A 14,912-nucleotide genomic window follows, 5' to 3' on the forward strand; every position below is an offset into this window, starting at 1 on the left:
TTTAACACAATAGGCAATACTAAAGCAGCACATTGTAACATTTTGTGAATGGGCAACCTACTCCTGAGTATCCCAAGGTATGCATAAGGCACAACCTGAGAGCAATGACCTGGCGATCTGATACAAAGCCATAGCATTACATCAGGATCATCAGTTTTACAAGCAATTTATCAGTACAGTGACTGTGAAATACTTTTAGCAACATGCACACACATCCCTTGAACAATAACCTTACTAGCAGCTATCTTGCTCCACACTGCTACGTTACTGTACTGTACTTTAGATTATCACCATCCTCCTAGCTAGCTAGCTAGATACCTCGCCAGAGATGGAATACAGAATAATAATAATCTTTGTAGGTAGCTAGCTTGAAATATTATATACAGATCTTACCCAGCGGTGAAAGAACATGACTAGTCTACAAGTAATTGACAATAAAGCTACTTTGACTTTTGACTTTGAGTTTGTGCTGGTGGCATTTAATGAAGAGGTCGTGGGGTTTCTCATTTTTTAAATGAGACCTGAATGCTTTAGCTTCGATTATTGTTGTGTCCCCTTCGTTGTTGATCTTAATGTTTTGGATATATCCTTCCACTGCATATTGCAGTCCATTTTGCCTTGTTCTGGAGGATATCGCGGAGATATTACTCCAAAAAGAATCACTGACACTGACAGACAGTGTTGTGCATGAACGAGTTCAAAAGACGTAGCAACATAAGTGCTGATACTGATCATGATTCTGTACTGTCCCAGAGAGCAATCTGTTTGCATTTGAAAGAGTCTGCTGTTCCTGGCGAATCTTTGATGAAACGCCACAGTTGTTTCAATGTTTCAAGATAGCTGGTAGTGAGTAAAGGAACTCGGGAAGGCGGCTTAGAAAGAATCTGTTTATTCCAACAAAGTTTTAGCCTCGGAATTTCTAACTCACAGCAACAAGTTACAAGTTAGCGGTTATCTTCCACTGTCTTTGCCGCCCTGTTATGAATGGTAACATAATTATGTGTGGAGTTTGCATGTTCTCCACGTGTTCACAAGGGGTTTCCTCCACTAAGAACCCCAACAGAAAAACATGCAAAAAGAACAGAACACTCTCCTGTCCGTCCTGACCAAGACAGACGGTTCACTTGGTCCCCGGGCGCTGAAAAGCTGCCCACTGCTCCTGGGGTCCTGGAGGAAAGACAGTCCGGGATGGGTTAAATGCAGAGATTACATTCACAGTGACCTGAGGCCTGCGTGTGTGTGTGTGTCCTGTGTCTTCTCCATAACCACGTGTGTGTCGCTTGTGCAATAAAAAAACTTACGTGAGTCAGCCTTGTTTGTTTGTTTGTTAAAAAAAAAAATTTATCCCTTATAGGACTACATAATTAACATACTAAAAAATGGCATAAACGATTACCTACAGGTCTGGGGAGGAAGTTCTGTGTTAGGTGTAAAGAATAAGGAGAGGGGGTGGGTATGTCCTAGTTCAAGGTGTGAGGTAGGGGCATGTAAGGAAAGGGGTATAGGGGTGTGTGAATGCCAGGCAGGTGGGGGTCTAGCTTGACCATGGCAATCAAAATGCTAATATGCCTGGCTCCAAACATCTTGTTGTGGCTGTAGACAAAAGCCAACAATCAAGTCTAATGGTATCTGAGACTACATGAGGGGATCAATTTATATGGCTTGTACGTGAAACCTACCAATATCTAAACATGGCTGTAATTTGTGGCACTTTCACATAATGGCTTACATCTAAATACATGTGGAAAGATTTCAGGCAGAGTGAATTATGTAATGACATGACATTTGGTGATGGTGGTGGGGGGGGGGGGTCATCTTTTTAATCAGGGTGTACACCAAACCTAGACAGTATAATATCATTCAAAATGAGTTGACCGCCCCAGACTGTTACTTTGTGTTAAAGTGTTAAATAGTCATTTGTAAACATAGTAATGGTTTCAGGGTGTTACAGTGTAAACAGAAATAAACAACAACATGATTAATTGCACTGAGATAGGATAAGGCCACTTTTGGATACTGGAGGCCTTACATGGGCATTTAGAGCACGTTTGGGACTGAAAATGTCTTTTCATTATCCACCATTATAAAGTTACAACAAAGTGAGATAAAATCGCATACATAAAAAGACACAAAAAAACACCAAGGCTTGTGAATGAGATTGGACCTGATCAGGCAGTAAGAACATTACAATCCTGTGTGATAAATATGTAAAATAACACAGACTTGCATTGCTACCAATTCTAGCAAGCTAAGAAAAGGATACATGAAATGGCCTACTTACATGAGATAGGGACATAAGACACTAGCAGACACGAACAGACTCACAGACATTAGACACAGAGAAACAGGTCAAAGAAAGAAGGTGGCCCTTTGGATGGCGTGAGAGTCTGTGGTATTGACAGATCCACTCCAGCACTGCAGCAGAACAGGCCCAGTGCAAATGAGGTAGTGCGCGTTGTCTTTGAGCGTGAAACTACCAAATCACAGCGTACCAGTCAGTAGGACGCAACACAAGTCACAGTGCACTGCGTGTGAAAATGCTCCATCGATCCCGAGTTGTCAACGGAACGCATCGGTCTAGAAGTTGAGATTGTTTGAGGTGAAGGTGCAGCTGTCGGTGGCGCTGTCCATGCAGAGAGGAGAGCTGGAGAGAAAGTCATCCTGGCCACTACCCCAGGCTCTCGACTGGTACTGCGGCCCAGGGTCGGGGGGTGCAGAAGGGGCGGTGGGAGCACCACGATCACCTCCTCCTCCTCCATCAGGAGCCTGTAAGGGGACAGAGAGATCAGGGTGGATTCACCCGGATGTGGTGCTTGCCCTATTTACCTTTTTTGCAGTGCCTTGAGAACATACTTAAAATGAACACTTTCTCATATAAGATCACACTTGGTGTCTGCAGATTTTATCTCTCAAAAAAAGTTAATGATTTATTCTTATGATGCTTGTTTTGTGCCCAGACAACAGTACACACCTCAGGAGGAGCAGTGGGAGCTGCTGAACTGTACGGACTGGGAACACACTCAGGGACGCTGGGAACACACTTAGGGACGCTGGGAACACACTCAGGGACGCTGGGAACACACTCAGGGACGCTGGGAACCCACTCAGGGACGCGTGGCTGAAAAACAATATAAACTCAATCATCCCGGGAAGAAACAAATAGATACATAGAAAGAGAGATCTACAAACAAACAAAGGTAAGCGTTACTCCACTGTCAAGACACGGCAGCAAAAAGACGGAAAGCGAGAATGTGAAATGGGGAGGTTGCCTCTGAACACAGAGCCCTATAATGTGCTCACATATCAGTTTATACTCTCTCTCCTCTCTCGTGTAATCTAGCTCCATAACACTATTAGCAAGGTGATACACGGGTACCTGTAAATGTAATAGATAGAATGACTGAACGGAAAGCTATATTAAAGAGAGGTCTAGAGACCACTGTACTAGGGGACATGAATTTTCATGTTAATGTGTCATTTATGAGCTTACTACAGACGAGAGTACAAACCTCCACGGGGACCACTATGCTGTGTGGCCTTGACGCTGGGTCAGGAAAGTAAGGCTGAAATCACAAAACACATTCAATCAGGAGCAAACCAACACACATGATCTATAAATATGAAAGGTAAACATTATTCCACTGTCGAGACATAAATGAACTGAACCTGAGGCTAAATGAACTGAGAGAGTATGACATAGGGCGGTAGTCTTGTGGATGCAGATGATTATACACGTCTACAGACATCTGGATGAGTCTTTGGCTTCTAAAGCAATTTGTCGGTCAGATTCAGGCAGGCTGTGATACATGATGCCTTCATGAAAAATCAGATTTCGCCTTCAAATTATGCCTCCCTGGAATTTTGATACATGAATGTATGGGACAGAGACTCCTGAAAAACATCACCATCCGGGCTAGCTCAGGAAGCTGCCACCAGGTGACGCCTCAAAACAGTATTTTTGGGGTTTTATTAGGGTGACTGCCTACGTGCGCCCTAATCAAGCCTTGTTTATTATACATACAGTATGTGGACATATTTGGACCTCCTCAACTGAAAACATTTGCCAGTCACTTTGGATTTGAAAAATATAATGAAAATATAAAAAAAATAAAACTGAATTGAATTGAATTTACCAAAAGAACAAATATTAATGTAAATCTCAGTGAAATGACTGATTTGTAGCAATGTGGTTGATGATGCTGATGATGATGAGAAGGTTGAAGACAGAGACAGATTGGTCATAAATGTGAGCAGCAGATCCGAAGAGACGTGTGTGTGTGTGTGTGTGTGTGTGTGTGTGTGTGTGTGTGTTTGTTGTGTGTGTGTGTGTGTGTGTGTGTGTGTGTGTGCTGATGGCTGGACTAGAGATCCAAAGAGATGTGTGTATGTGTGTGCGTGTGCGCTGATGACTTACAGGTGGACTGTTCTCCCAGGGGTTGGGGGGGTACGCCATGGAGGCCGTTAGTTCATTGGTGTCACCTGAAGAGGGAGCCTGTGAGCAAGGAGAGACAAACAGGGTTTCAATAGTGTTCTTTTACCCAGGAAGCAGTTGTTTATGTGTGCACGTTTTGCCTCTGGTGAATCATCAAGAATATTGCGTCCTGGATGCTACACACACTGACCCACTGACACAAACTGACACACTGACACACTGTACACACTGTACACACACTGACCCACTGACACAAACTGGCACACTGACACACTGTACACATTGCACACACACTGACACACTGACCCACTGTACACACTGTACACACACTCACCCACTGTACACACACTGACCCACTGTACACACACTGACACACTGTACACACACTGACACACTGTACACACACTCACCCACTGTACACATACACTGACCCACACACTGACCCACTGTACACACACTGACACACTGTACACACACTGACACACTGTACACACACTGACACAGGGAGTCACAGCTAATTGAATTTGATTTTCATGAAGTTGGGAAGAAGAGCATAAAGATTGTGTAGGCTGTGGTATAGTCTGTGGCGAATGTGAAATATAGTGTGACACATTTGAAAAGTATAGGCCAAGGGGTCTCTCACAGATGATGGAGGTTGCAAGGGGTCGCCGGGTCCAGACATCTCACTGGGATCCTGTTACAAAATGGAAACTTGGTAAGAAAAAAACAGGAACATAGCTGTCTTTTCTGTATTGTGTTGCATATTGTTTAACCTGTAAAGCCTTAATGGGTTGTGCTGTGTAGAGGACAAATTCCCTAATGGCAATTTAGTTCACTCATTCATTAATTAATTAATTCAGTCATTTGAATCCTCAACCTTGGTCCTACTTGTAACTGTGAATCAACTCTACTCTAAGTATGACCCTACCCTTCTGTTGTGGAGTGACAGTGAGCTATGAGGATGCTGCAGAGGAATAAATGCCACAACATTTTCTGATGCTGTCAAAACACAAAGGCCCTACATTAACTCAAAAGAACTGAACTTCGTTCAGGCTGTCGGCCAAGGATCCGTATTTCCATGGGATGGGTATTAAAACCGGGAGTGAGTACTTCATTTTTGTTTAATGTATGCATTTGTAATTTGCTGCGGTATGTGGTGTACTCAATAGCACTGATAAGAAGTCTTTATAATTATTTACATGTGTAAAAATTAATTTGATAGTCTGCATCTTGTTTTTGCACTCAGAGCACATCACCCCAAACTCTAGGTTTAGCTAGCTTGTTAGCTATCCAGTGGCTCGCCAACTGACTAGTTCGTTACTTGCTGTTACCAAAGGCTTTTCTTTAAGAATCAAATGTGCTGACATTCGCATATTTTACACAACGGGTGTGATCACTTGTCGGAATTACATTGTCACTTCCGGTTTTAATACCGATCCCACATCTATCCTTGGCCGACAGATGTTGCAGAGGACCCTAACCCTAAGACTTTCCCCTTCTGAATCTACCCCAAAAGTTGGCCAACGTAGATACGCTTACATGGACGTGGGCGAGTTGCTCGGTGTCTGGAGAAGCAGCGGCGGACTCAGTCTTGTCACCGTCGTCATCACTACAGCACTTGCAACAGCACCAGCAACAGCACAGCAGTCCTGCCAGCACGCCCGCAGATATGCCAAGGGGAGTGGCTAAACTCTTAAGATCAAACTCTTAAGAGAGATTGAAGGAGAGAGACAAATGTTGACACGCAGAAAGAGATTAAAGTCGAATTAATGAATACATTATACAACAATAAAAACAGGTCATGGCATACGACTGACCAGGGTCTCTCTCCAGATACAGTGAGATGGCCAGATGTCCATTCTTGTCATGGATCTCGTATCGTCCTGCGTCACTTGGCTGCGCTTTGCTGATGCTGAAAGTTGACTTTTGGAGCGTTGACTTTTGGAGTGTGATACGATTTCCAAAAATGTCGAAGCCCTCATCAGTCTCCATGCCGTCTCGGAAGAGCACATGCTCACCCCCGAAAGCCGTAAAGTAAGTGACTACAGCCTCCCGTGCAGAGATATTAACATCAGTTCTCCAGTGATCTCTGACGTCGTCATCAGCCACGTGAGCATGTATTTGGAGTTCTGAAGTTGCAGGGAGAAAAACAAACAAGACAGAAGGGAAACATATCTTGGTTACAAAATACTGTAAATAAGTGAGAAACACTTTATTTATATAGCACTTTTCATGCGAAGAATGCAGCTCAAAGTGCTTTAATACATAATACAAAATTGAAATCGTATTTAATAGACCACACAATCAAAGGGGCATAAAACAGGTAAGATCACCGAAGAAGAAGAAGACAACAATTTTGAAATATTTTTTAAATGTCCACTGAGCTCACCTCTTTAATAGCCTACTTTTTGACAGTGTGTCCACAGTTTAGGTGTGTAAATTGTCTCCAGATTGTGAACTCGCTCATCATGAGGTGCTGATCATGAAGTCATGTCTGTCTCCCACCAGACTACCGCTACACTAAAGCCTCTCATAGGAGTGGTAAAGGAGTCCCGGATTTACCTACCGTGTTTCTAGAACACACACTGCAGATGGAGCCGCATGGGACATGAGTAACCATAGTGATGCCACTAAAGGACATGTCCTTTCCGGCTACAATGAATTTAGAAGATGTTTTTTCCGACACAATCGAAAATGGTAGCCACTGTTGTGGTGTTATAACCATGAAAGAGAAATGCAAGGGCTTCTCTTTTCCAACACTTTTTTGAGGCAACATTTAATAATCATACTCAGAATAATCCAACTAAAGAAGACTAAATGAAACTGCAACCAGGCTACAACAGACAAATCAGCAATTGCAATTGTTAGCTAGTAGTGGTTGAAATGCATTCTGGGAAGTGTAGGAAATCATAAACAAATGTGAAATTGAGGTGAACATGCTTGAAAAAGGGAGGCGCTAAAATGTACTCTTCAAAGCAAAACAATTCCTGTATCTCATTAAACATGTCAAACGGCATATAGTATATGTGGCATAGTTTTCCTCTAATCAATGAAGACAAGTGATGGCACAAATATTTCAATCATATTTGTGATATTCGCAAATCAGTCCTATTTGTGAATCTCAAGGTTTTTGAAAGTTATCTCAACTCATATAAACCAGAAGTAGAAGTTACTTACAGAGAAATATGGCAACACCTTGTCTTCTTTTACTATTCTGGCAATCATCTGTCCCATATTCTCAGCACGCGCTTCATTGGTCTTACCTTCAACAGAGACCACAGTGCTGGAGATCTGGCCACCACTCTCCCTGAGTAAAGTGTAGCGCCCCTGATCCGCTTGGGTCATCCTCTGTGCTGTCCAGCGGCCGTCCTTAACCGCGCCCCTTGCTTCCTCGTCCCCCCCTCTGTGTATCCGTCTCCACAGGACGGAGTGTTGGTCTGAGAGGTGAGGGGTGAACTCCAACACAGACGCGTCCGCCGGCACATTTAAGGCCAACTCCTCACCGTACACCACATTTTGACGAACACTGCAGTCTAATATATATATATATGCATAGATAGATAGATAGATAGATAGATAGACAGAGACAGATAGATAGATAGATAGATAGTTAGATAGATAGACAGAGATAGATAGATAGACAGATAGATAGATAGATAGATAGATAGATAGATAGATAGATAGACAGACAGACAGGCAGACAGACAGACAGAGGTAGAGAGTACAAAGGGAGCAAAGCTAAGTATGTAAAATATCTCAATGTACAAAACATTTCAGAGATGACATTTCACAACATACTCACCTTTCAGAATTAGTGTGATGTGATCCAGTTTAAAATCGGTAGAGAAAGCCTTCCAATAATAACCCCCTTCATGCACTTTCATTACCTCGGGTATATAAGGTTCACTGCCATTGAACCGAAACTGGGAGTCTATAATCTGGGGGGAAAAAACATAGTCAATTTACAGCAAACTTCCTGCTTGTTGGTTTGGACTGTATGTATTATTGGATGTACTGATCCTTGGTCCCTGACATATGGGTGTTACCTCCTTGGTAGTGGCAACCTTCCTCTCAACCCCGTTCTTGTAGTACATCAAGTCTGCTCTTATCTTATATGTCCGTGTAAAAGTGAATGGCATCCCAGGACATATCGTCTTTGGCTCTGGCCCTAAGCCATAAAAGACCCCTATAAGAGAGGGAGAGAGGAGAAAGGGAGACAGGTGTAACTGTCATGCATGACCTTAGATTACATACCATAAAAGCAACAAAAATAAAAAATACATATTGTAGTAAGACTATTTATTATGCCAAGTAAAGTATCATGGTACAACTCTATAACAGCTCTTGATTCTGAAATCCCTAATTAATTCACCAACGATTCCTTTATAGTTATAAATAGTTCTTGATTGGTTATCCCATTTGTGATGTCTTTTGTGACAAAATCAGGAGACTAGGGACAGCCACTGGTTCCTTACCCGCTGAGGCCATTCCTGCAGAGTAAAGCAGATTTATAGGTTACTGTAAGAACCTGTAACACAGTAGTGTAGCCAGCAATACAATGACAGTCCTACAGGCCAATTACACGGTTATAGCCAGTGTGCTACTCACCGAATAGAACACCCAAGGCGGAAAACAAGCGGTACATCATCTGCAAATAACCAGAAAGGATAGAGACATGACAAAAAGTAGAAACGTTTTTTAAAGCAACCAACATTGTGAAAGTAGCCTATGCTTTGTAGGTAGCCTTACAGGTTTCTACCATCCTCAAATTCATGTAGCTGTTTTAGGCTGTGAAGGAGAGAAGTTAAAAAGATGTGTACTTCCTAGCAGCCCACGTTATTCGTAGTTTTGAGTCATAAAGAAATCTAAAATGTAACATAAAATGTGTAACACCACGATGTTACCAAATAAATCGCACTAATTGGCGACACTGTGACATAGTAAATTTGTACGCTAGTTAATTAACGAATTATTTGTAAATGGTTGATCGTAAACTAATGAAGACATGTTACAGTAGTGTATACTCACGGTTAGTTTTGTTTGCTTGGAGTATACACACAATTCAAGTGCACTTCAGACGTGTGTTAGGTGCATCGAGTCCATGCTGGAAAAGGTTGTTATCAACTGGAACTCACGTCAGTCAGTACACCAACAAACCACGCCCTCGTTCTTGAGAAAAATCGTTTTAATATCGCCCTGACCACCCGCAGTCACATGAGCAACGTCTCTATACCATTTATTTTCACCATCTTGGCTGCTAGCTATCATTAATCTAGCCTTTAGCTTGCCCAAACATTGCCCTCACCACAGCACATTAGTTGCTCCCGAACTGCTGTGTCCTTAGCGGAAACCGGAATATAGCAGAGTAGAGACACTACACTCCTCCCATTTGGTTGAGGGGACGGAGTATGCATGGTTGTCCTATGTTTCCAACATGGTGAGATCCACATAGGTGACAACAAGACTCCCATCTGAAACTAGAAATATCTGTAACATAATACCTTCAGATAACTCTACAATCGTAAGTACACTCTTTTCGATCGGCATGTGTGTGCAAACGGTAATCGAAAGCCATTTCCTAGTTCCGCATAACATGGTTCCTAAAACGAACTTTGCATGGTCCTTACGACTTTCTCTGGTGTTTTGCTGTTGATGTTTTACAGATGTTTGGGTTGTTCCACTTCCTTTGCATTGTGACCTGTGTCGGTTAGTAGACATCTTTCTTTCTCAGTATGACTTTATGTGTAGGAATGACCTGTTGGAGACCATTTGTGATTGAGAATTGTTTTGCTCTCCAGCTGCTTCCAAGCAAATATATGGGATGTGCCCTGGAACGTCATTCTACATACCCCGTTCACTTGCATATGATCCCGAAATGTCAGATCTATATTTCACACCACAGTCTCCTTCAGCCAAGGCTGTAATGGTTCTCAACAAAACGCAGGTAAGATATGTCTGTGCGAGTGTGCGTGTTTTTGCGCGCGTGTGTGTTTAGTGGAGGGGCTAATGTCTCAAATAATTATTCTCAAATTCAATTATTGTACCATGATCCACAAATATCCAACGAGTTATAGATCCATTCACGCATTCATGCCAGTTTCGACTGACTTCATTTTGAGAATTTTGAGAATTATTTGTACTTTCTTGCGATCCACACAAATGTGTCTCCCCCTTCACACAAAGGCGATGGAGCGACCTCTAGATGTCAGTCTTGTTTGATTCAGGCCGTAGAGTATGTAGTAGGCTACCTTAAGCAACAATAATTGCTCTTTGATGTTCTTGGTTGAGGATAAGTTAATGTTACAGCGAGCGTCAACAAACTTCCACAAAGCTGAAATGGATCCTGGCAAGTGTCAACAAATTGAACATTTATCTAATGTTTGTAAAGCCATACAGATAAAAGTGCTGCACTTATGGATTTTGTGGATCTTATGGTACTTGGCGATTCAACACTTTACACGCAGAACTACATATTTACAACTTACATTTTATGACAAATGCACAGGTAGAGTATGATTTATATTTACAAATTATAAAGTATATATTTACAAATATACATTAATTTGTACAAGTCATTGTACGTTTATTCAAATGAGATCTTACAAGTCACAAGTAAGAAGTTTGTGAATGGGTAGGCCTATAGGAGTTGAGACAGGTTGCTTGTTGTCTTCTTAGCAACATGTTGACACTTGTGCTTTAACTCAGCCGACAGACGATCATTACAAGTTCAAGGATCAGACGCTCTTCATTTCCGAATTACGGGAGACAGACACAGGGATTTTCTCTTGGGGGGTTGACGTGAATTTTCACACGGTCCTCAAACTTGTGATTAAAGGTGAGGTGAACTATATGGCAGTCCATCAGTAGCTATACAAATTAAGCTTATTGTGACACAGCCTACTTGACTCCTTAAATAATATATGCTTCATATGAATTGGAGCCGTTGAATTTGTGCGCAGTATGTTCAATTTGTCTTACTTGATCTCATCCTGTAAGCTGTTTTATTGCTCATATATGTGGATTTCTGTTACACACTTTTTTTCCCTCTTAGACTGTACTATGCCACAGGTGGTTGGCTTCGGACAACCTTTGAAATTGAAGGTTCCCCACGAGGCATCCATCCTAGAGTTTGTCCATCCATCTTCCCCGAATAGAGGGGAGGTTCTATGGAACACCTCCAGTTCCTATGACGATGTTTCCAAGGGTGTTATTCAGGAGTCCTACTGGATGGTTCGTGCGGCAACCACCGCTGACATGGGTTCTTACACTTTCCGGAAACAAAGTGGGGCAGAGGTCTCGAAAACACAGGTGACCATTACAGGTGAGGAAAAGGGACCAGGAGAAGTAAGGTAGTGGTAGTAATAGTAGCAATAGTAGTAATATTCGTATTGGTAATAGTAGTAATGGTAATTTCTTTGGTGTGACCCTCATAAAAGAATGTGAATATTTTTTCCTTTCCTTTATCTTTCTTTCTCTCCTTTCTCTACATTCTCACTTCAGCCAATGTTCAGGCTTTCAATATGGATGAGGAACTGTATGGAAGTGGCATCTGGGGAACCAATCTTCAGATCCCTGACCATGAAATATCGGTGGTTTTCAGTCCACAACCAGGCGAGGAATACCGGATTGTTAGCGGAGGGACACAAACGGACGAGGGAAAACGGCTCTTTGAGGATCGGATTCGGTTGCGAGGCAGCCCGAATGCATTCATCCTCGAGCTGGATGATATACAGAGGAGTGATGCAGGCAGATACCAGTTTTTTGACAAGGATGGAATTCTGGTTGCTCTGAGGATTCTACGTACATACCGTATGTTTCCCGTAGCAGTGGCCTACTTCCTGTGTTCTCACATGTGTAGCTTTCACTTCTTCCGTCCCATATAAGTGTTGGTACTGAATGTTGATGTATTGAGTTTGTTCATTTTGAGTGTTTGTTGGTATTTACCTCTCTCTCTCTCTCTCTCTCTCTCTCTCTCTCTCTGTCCATTTTTCTGCCTACAGAGCAGACCTACTACATGTATCTTTTGGCACTGATCCCTGTAGTGCTCCTCATACTGCTCGGCGTGTGTGTGTGGAAGTGCTGCTGTAACAAAGGCAAAAGCCGCACCCCCTCTGCCCCAGCAGCTACGGCTCGCCAGTGCCATGCAGGTGTGCTTTTTTGTTGTTTAACTTGAACTTGTATTTGTCATTAATGCCTGTTCATTATACGGTGGTATATTTTGTATGGTTTTATCATTTTCTCATTCTGTTATTGCTGACCTTTGATGTGGTTGTGTGTTTAGCCCTATAGTGGAATAGAGGTGAGTCAGCCTGAGCCAACCAACGAGACAGGGGCTCACCGTCCTTCTGACACGGTATGTGTTTTACTTATAACTCCTATTACCTTGTGGTTCATGTGGCAACACTAGGAACAGAGGTAAACATGGAGAAACACACACAGTTGCAACCTTTAATTGGCAATGCCGTGACACGTTTGGAAGTATTTGTGAAGGACAGTCTCAATGAACTGTGGGTCAGAATAGATTGACTGATGGTCTGTCTTTCGAGTGATGGAAATGTGGGGTGAATGGATATTTATTCACAGTGATCAAAGATGCCTCTCCTCCCCAGCCAGAAAGATCAAACCCTGAAAAGATCAGCCACCTCCATAAAAATTAAACAACATAAATAATGTTTGTAGTAGTGTGAGGATTGCCCTTCATATATTTTCACACTTCCTGTTTTCTATTAATAACCATCATTTGATGATTCAAATAATAATATTAGTGGTATTTGTCACTAACAGAACCATCACCTGACTCTCATTTGAAACTATCCCATCAGCCCCTTCTCCTCCCTCATCTGTTGAGTCTTCGCCCCAGCCCCAGCCCCAGCCCCAGCCCCAGTTCCAGTTCAATAACATGGGTGACTTTTTCAAGGACTTCACCGACTTCACCGACTTCACCAACTTCACCAACTTCACCACCTCTTTCAGCACGTCCACTACGAACACCACTACCACCGTCTTCCCGTCCTGTACTAGAAATCAGAGTGGTCCCACTTTTCAACACTGGACCTCAAACAATGAAGACATGTCAGACAGGTGTGAAACCTCTTAATTGCAACCGTTGCTACTTCTCCTTCCACTGCTGGAGGGATTGTGTTGAGGTGGTCTGTGATTAGGAAGAATATTACACCCTGTTTAGATGCACCCTGAATGACAGATCTATCATTATCATCTATCATCAATGACAGATCTATCATTATCTATCATCTATCTGGTATATTTGTCAAGAAAAATAGTTATGTTATCTTAATTTGATACTTTTTTTGTTTTATGTTCTTTGAAGGCATGCTTTATTTAGAACTTTTCCATTGGCCTGTTACACCACACAATGCTTGCAGATTTAGTTCTGGCCATTATTAATCTGTGTCCTGTGCCTAATAAGTTTCTGTGCCTATTGTCTGTCAGAAAAGCCTAATACTGAACAACTTTGTCAGGGGTAAATGTTGCAGGTTTCCAAAACAGCTTTTTGGTAATTTAGCCTTTGGGACCATTTCTGTAGACACTAACCACAGCCTATAAGATCCACAGGGAGGTGAAGAATTGTACTTGTTCAAAAATCTGAAAAACATTACCAAACACACACCATTTCCTCACACCTCGGACCTGTGCATATGTTATATGTTATATGTAAATGTAAACTACATTTGTAAATGTTTGTGTTTATGCCCCCTACTACACTGTCTGCCCAGTGCCAGTGTGCCCAATGCCCACCCATACAGTACCCTTCAACAGAGTGCAAAAGCTGCAGTGTGTGTCTCTGTGTGCTCACAACCCTAAGGGCCCACAGCGTGGATTACTCACATACCACAGTACCTCAGAAATATTCTTACACGATCATAAAAAAAAAGTGTAACATGTGTTTCATAAATGTCACATATGTCATTTGAAGTAACACTATGCAACAATTTGACACTTTTTGAGATATGGCTTTATAGGCAACTAGTTTTGGTACCATCCTCAAATTCATTTTGATAGCATATGGTCATGTGAAGGACAGATAAACACCTGTGTCTTCCCCACTAGCCATCCAGGATATGCCCTATGTAGTTCTGTTTAACGGGCTGGTACACCCTGCAAAAATGGAAGAAAAGCTTATACACGCATGACATTGCCAGCTAAACTGCCAAAATACACCAGTTAAAGGCCCTTAGTGTGTTGGCAAGCTTCTATCAGTGTCAGCTGTTGGTGGTGTTTGCAAGGTTTTTGCATGCCTTTTAGGTAGTTAGCTTACTAGTTTTTGGAACAGAACTCCGTATTGCTGCTTTTAGATCAGGTCAACGTAATTTTGACAGTGCCTTATAACAGGCTGTTCTAACCTAGCACTTGTTGTCTTGAGAAATGCCATGTCTTTTAAAGCGATCATATGAATTAGCAGTAACTGTTGTGTATTGTGTTAAACATTTCAAAATGAAATGCAAAATTAATGTAAAAATGC

The 14,912-nt window shown here is 42.2% G+C and overlaps 2 protein-coding genes across 4 annotated transcripts; one reads left to right on the forward strand and one right to left on the reverse strand.

The window, feature by feature from the left end:
• Positions 1–873: 873 nt before the first annotated feature.
• Positions 874–9,767, reverse strand: LOC105908751. The gene is made up of 13 exons (XM_031568785.2): positions 9,461–9,767; positions 9,041–9,080; positions 8,908–8,922; positions 8,479–8,618; positions 8,235–8,370; positions 7,696–7,965; positions 6,250–6,561; positions 5,972–6,138; positions 5,076–5,126; positions 4,415–4,492; positions 3,510–3,563; positions 2,972–3,118; positions 874–2,766 (listed from the first exon to the last, which is right to left on the reverse strand). The coding sequence occupies exons 2-13, from the start codon at positions 9,078–9,080 to the stop codon at positions 2,578–2,580; spliced, it is 1,599 nt and encodes a 532-aa protein (XP_031424645.1). The 5' UTR covers positions 9,461–9,767; the 3' UTR covers positions 874–2,577.
• LOC105908761 lies at positions 9,691–14,458 on the forward strand. Of its 3 annotated transcripts, XR_004163831.2 has the most exons (10): positions 9,781–9,953; positions 10,096–10,138; positions 10,231–10,376; positions 10,821–10,937; positions 11,138–11,267; positions 11,484–11,753; positions 11,933–12,241; positions 12,433–12,579; positions 12,714–12,785; positions 13,255–14,458. XR_004163831.2 is itself a non-coding variant. In XM_031568787.2 (8 exons), exons 2-8 carry the CDS (start codon positions 10,096–10,098, stop codon positions 12,719–12,721), a joined length of 1,053 nt encoding a protein of 350 aa, XP_031424647.1. In that variant the 5' UTR covers positions 9,691–9,953; the 3' UTR covers positions 12,722–13,090. The 3 variants fall into 3 exon arrangements, 1 of the variants encoding a protein (XP_031424647.1); XR_004163830.2 differs by lacking the exon at positions 10,821–10,937 and having other exon boundaries at positions 9,691–9,953; positions 13,255–14,449; XM_031568787.2 differs by lacking the exons at positions 10,821–10,937; positions 13,255–14,458 and having other exon boundaries at positions 9,691–9,953; positions 12,714–13,090.
• Positions 14,459–14,912: the final 454 nt, after the last annotated feature.

The sequence above is a fragment of the Clupea harengus genome, chromosome 6 (assembly GCF_900700415.2).
Source record: "Clupea harengus chromosome 6, Ch_v2.0.2, whole genome shotgun sequence".
Classification (NCBI taxonomy): Eukaryota; Metazoa; Chordata; class Actinopteri; order Clupeiformes; family Clupeidae; genus Clupea; species Clupea harengus.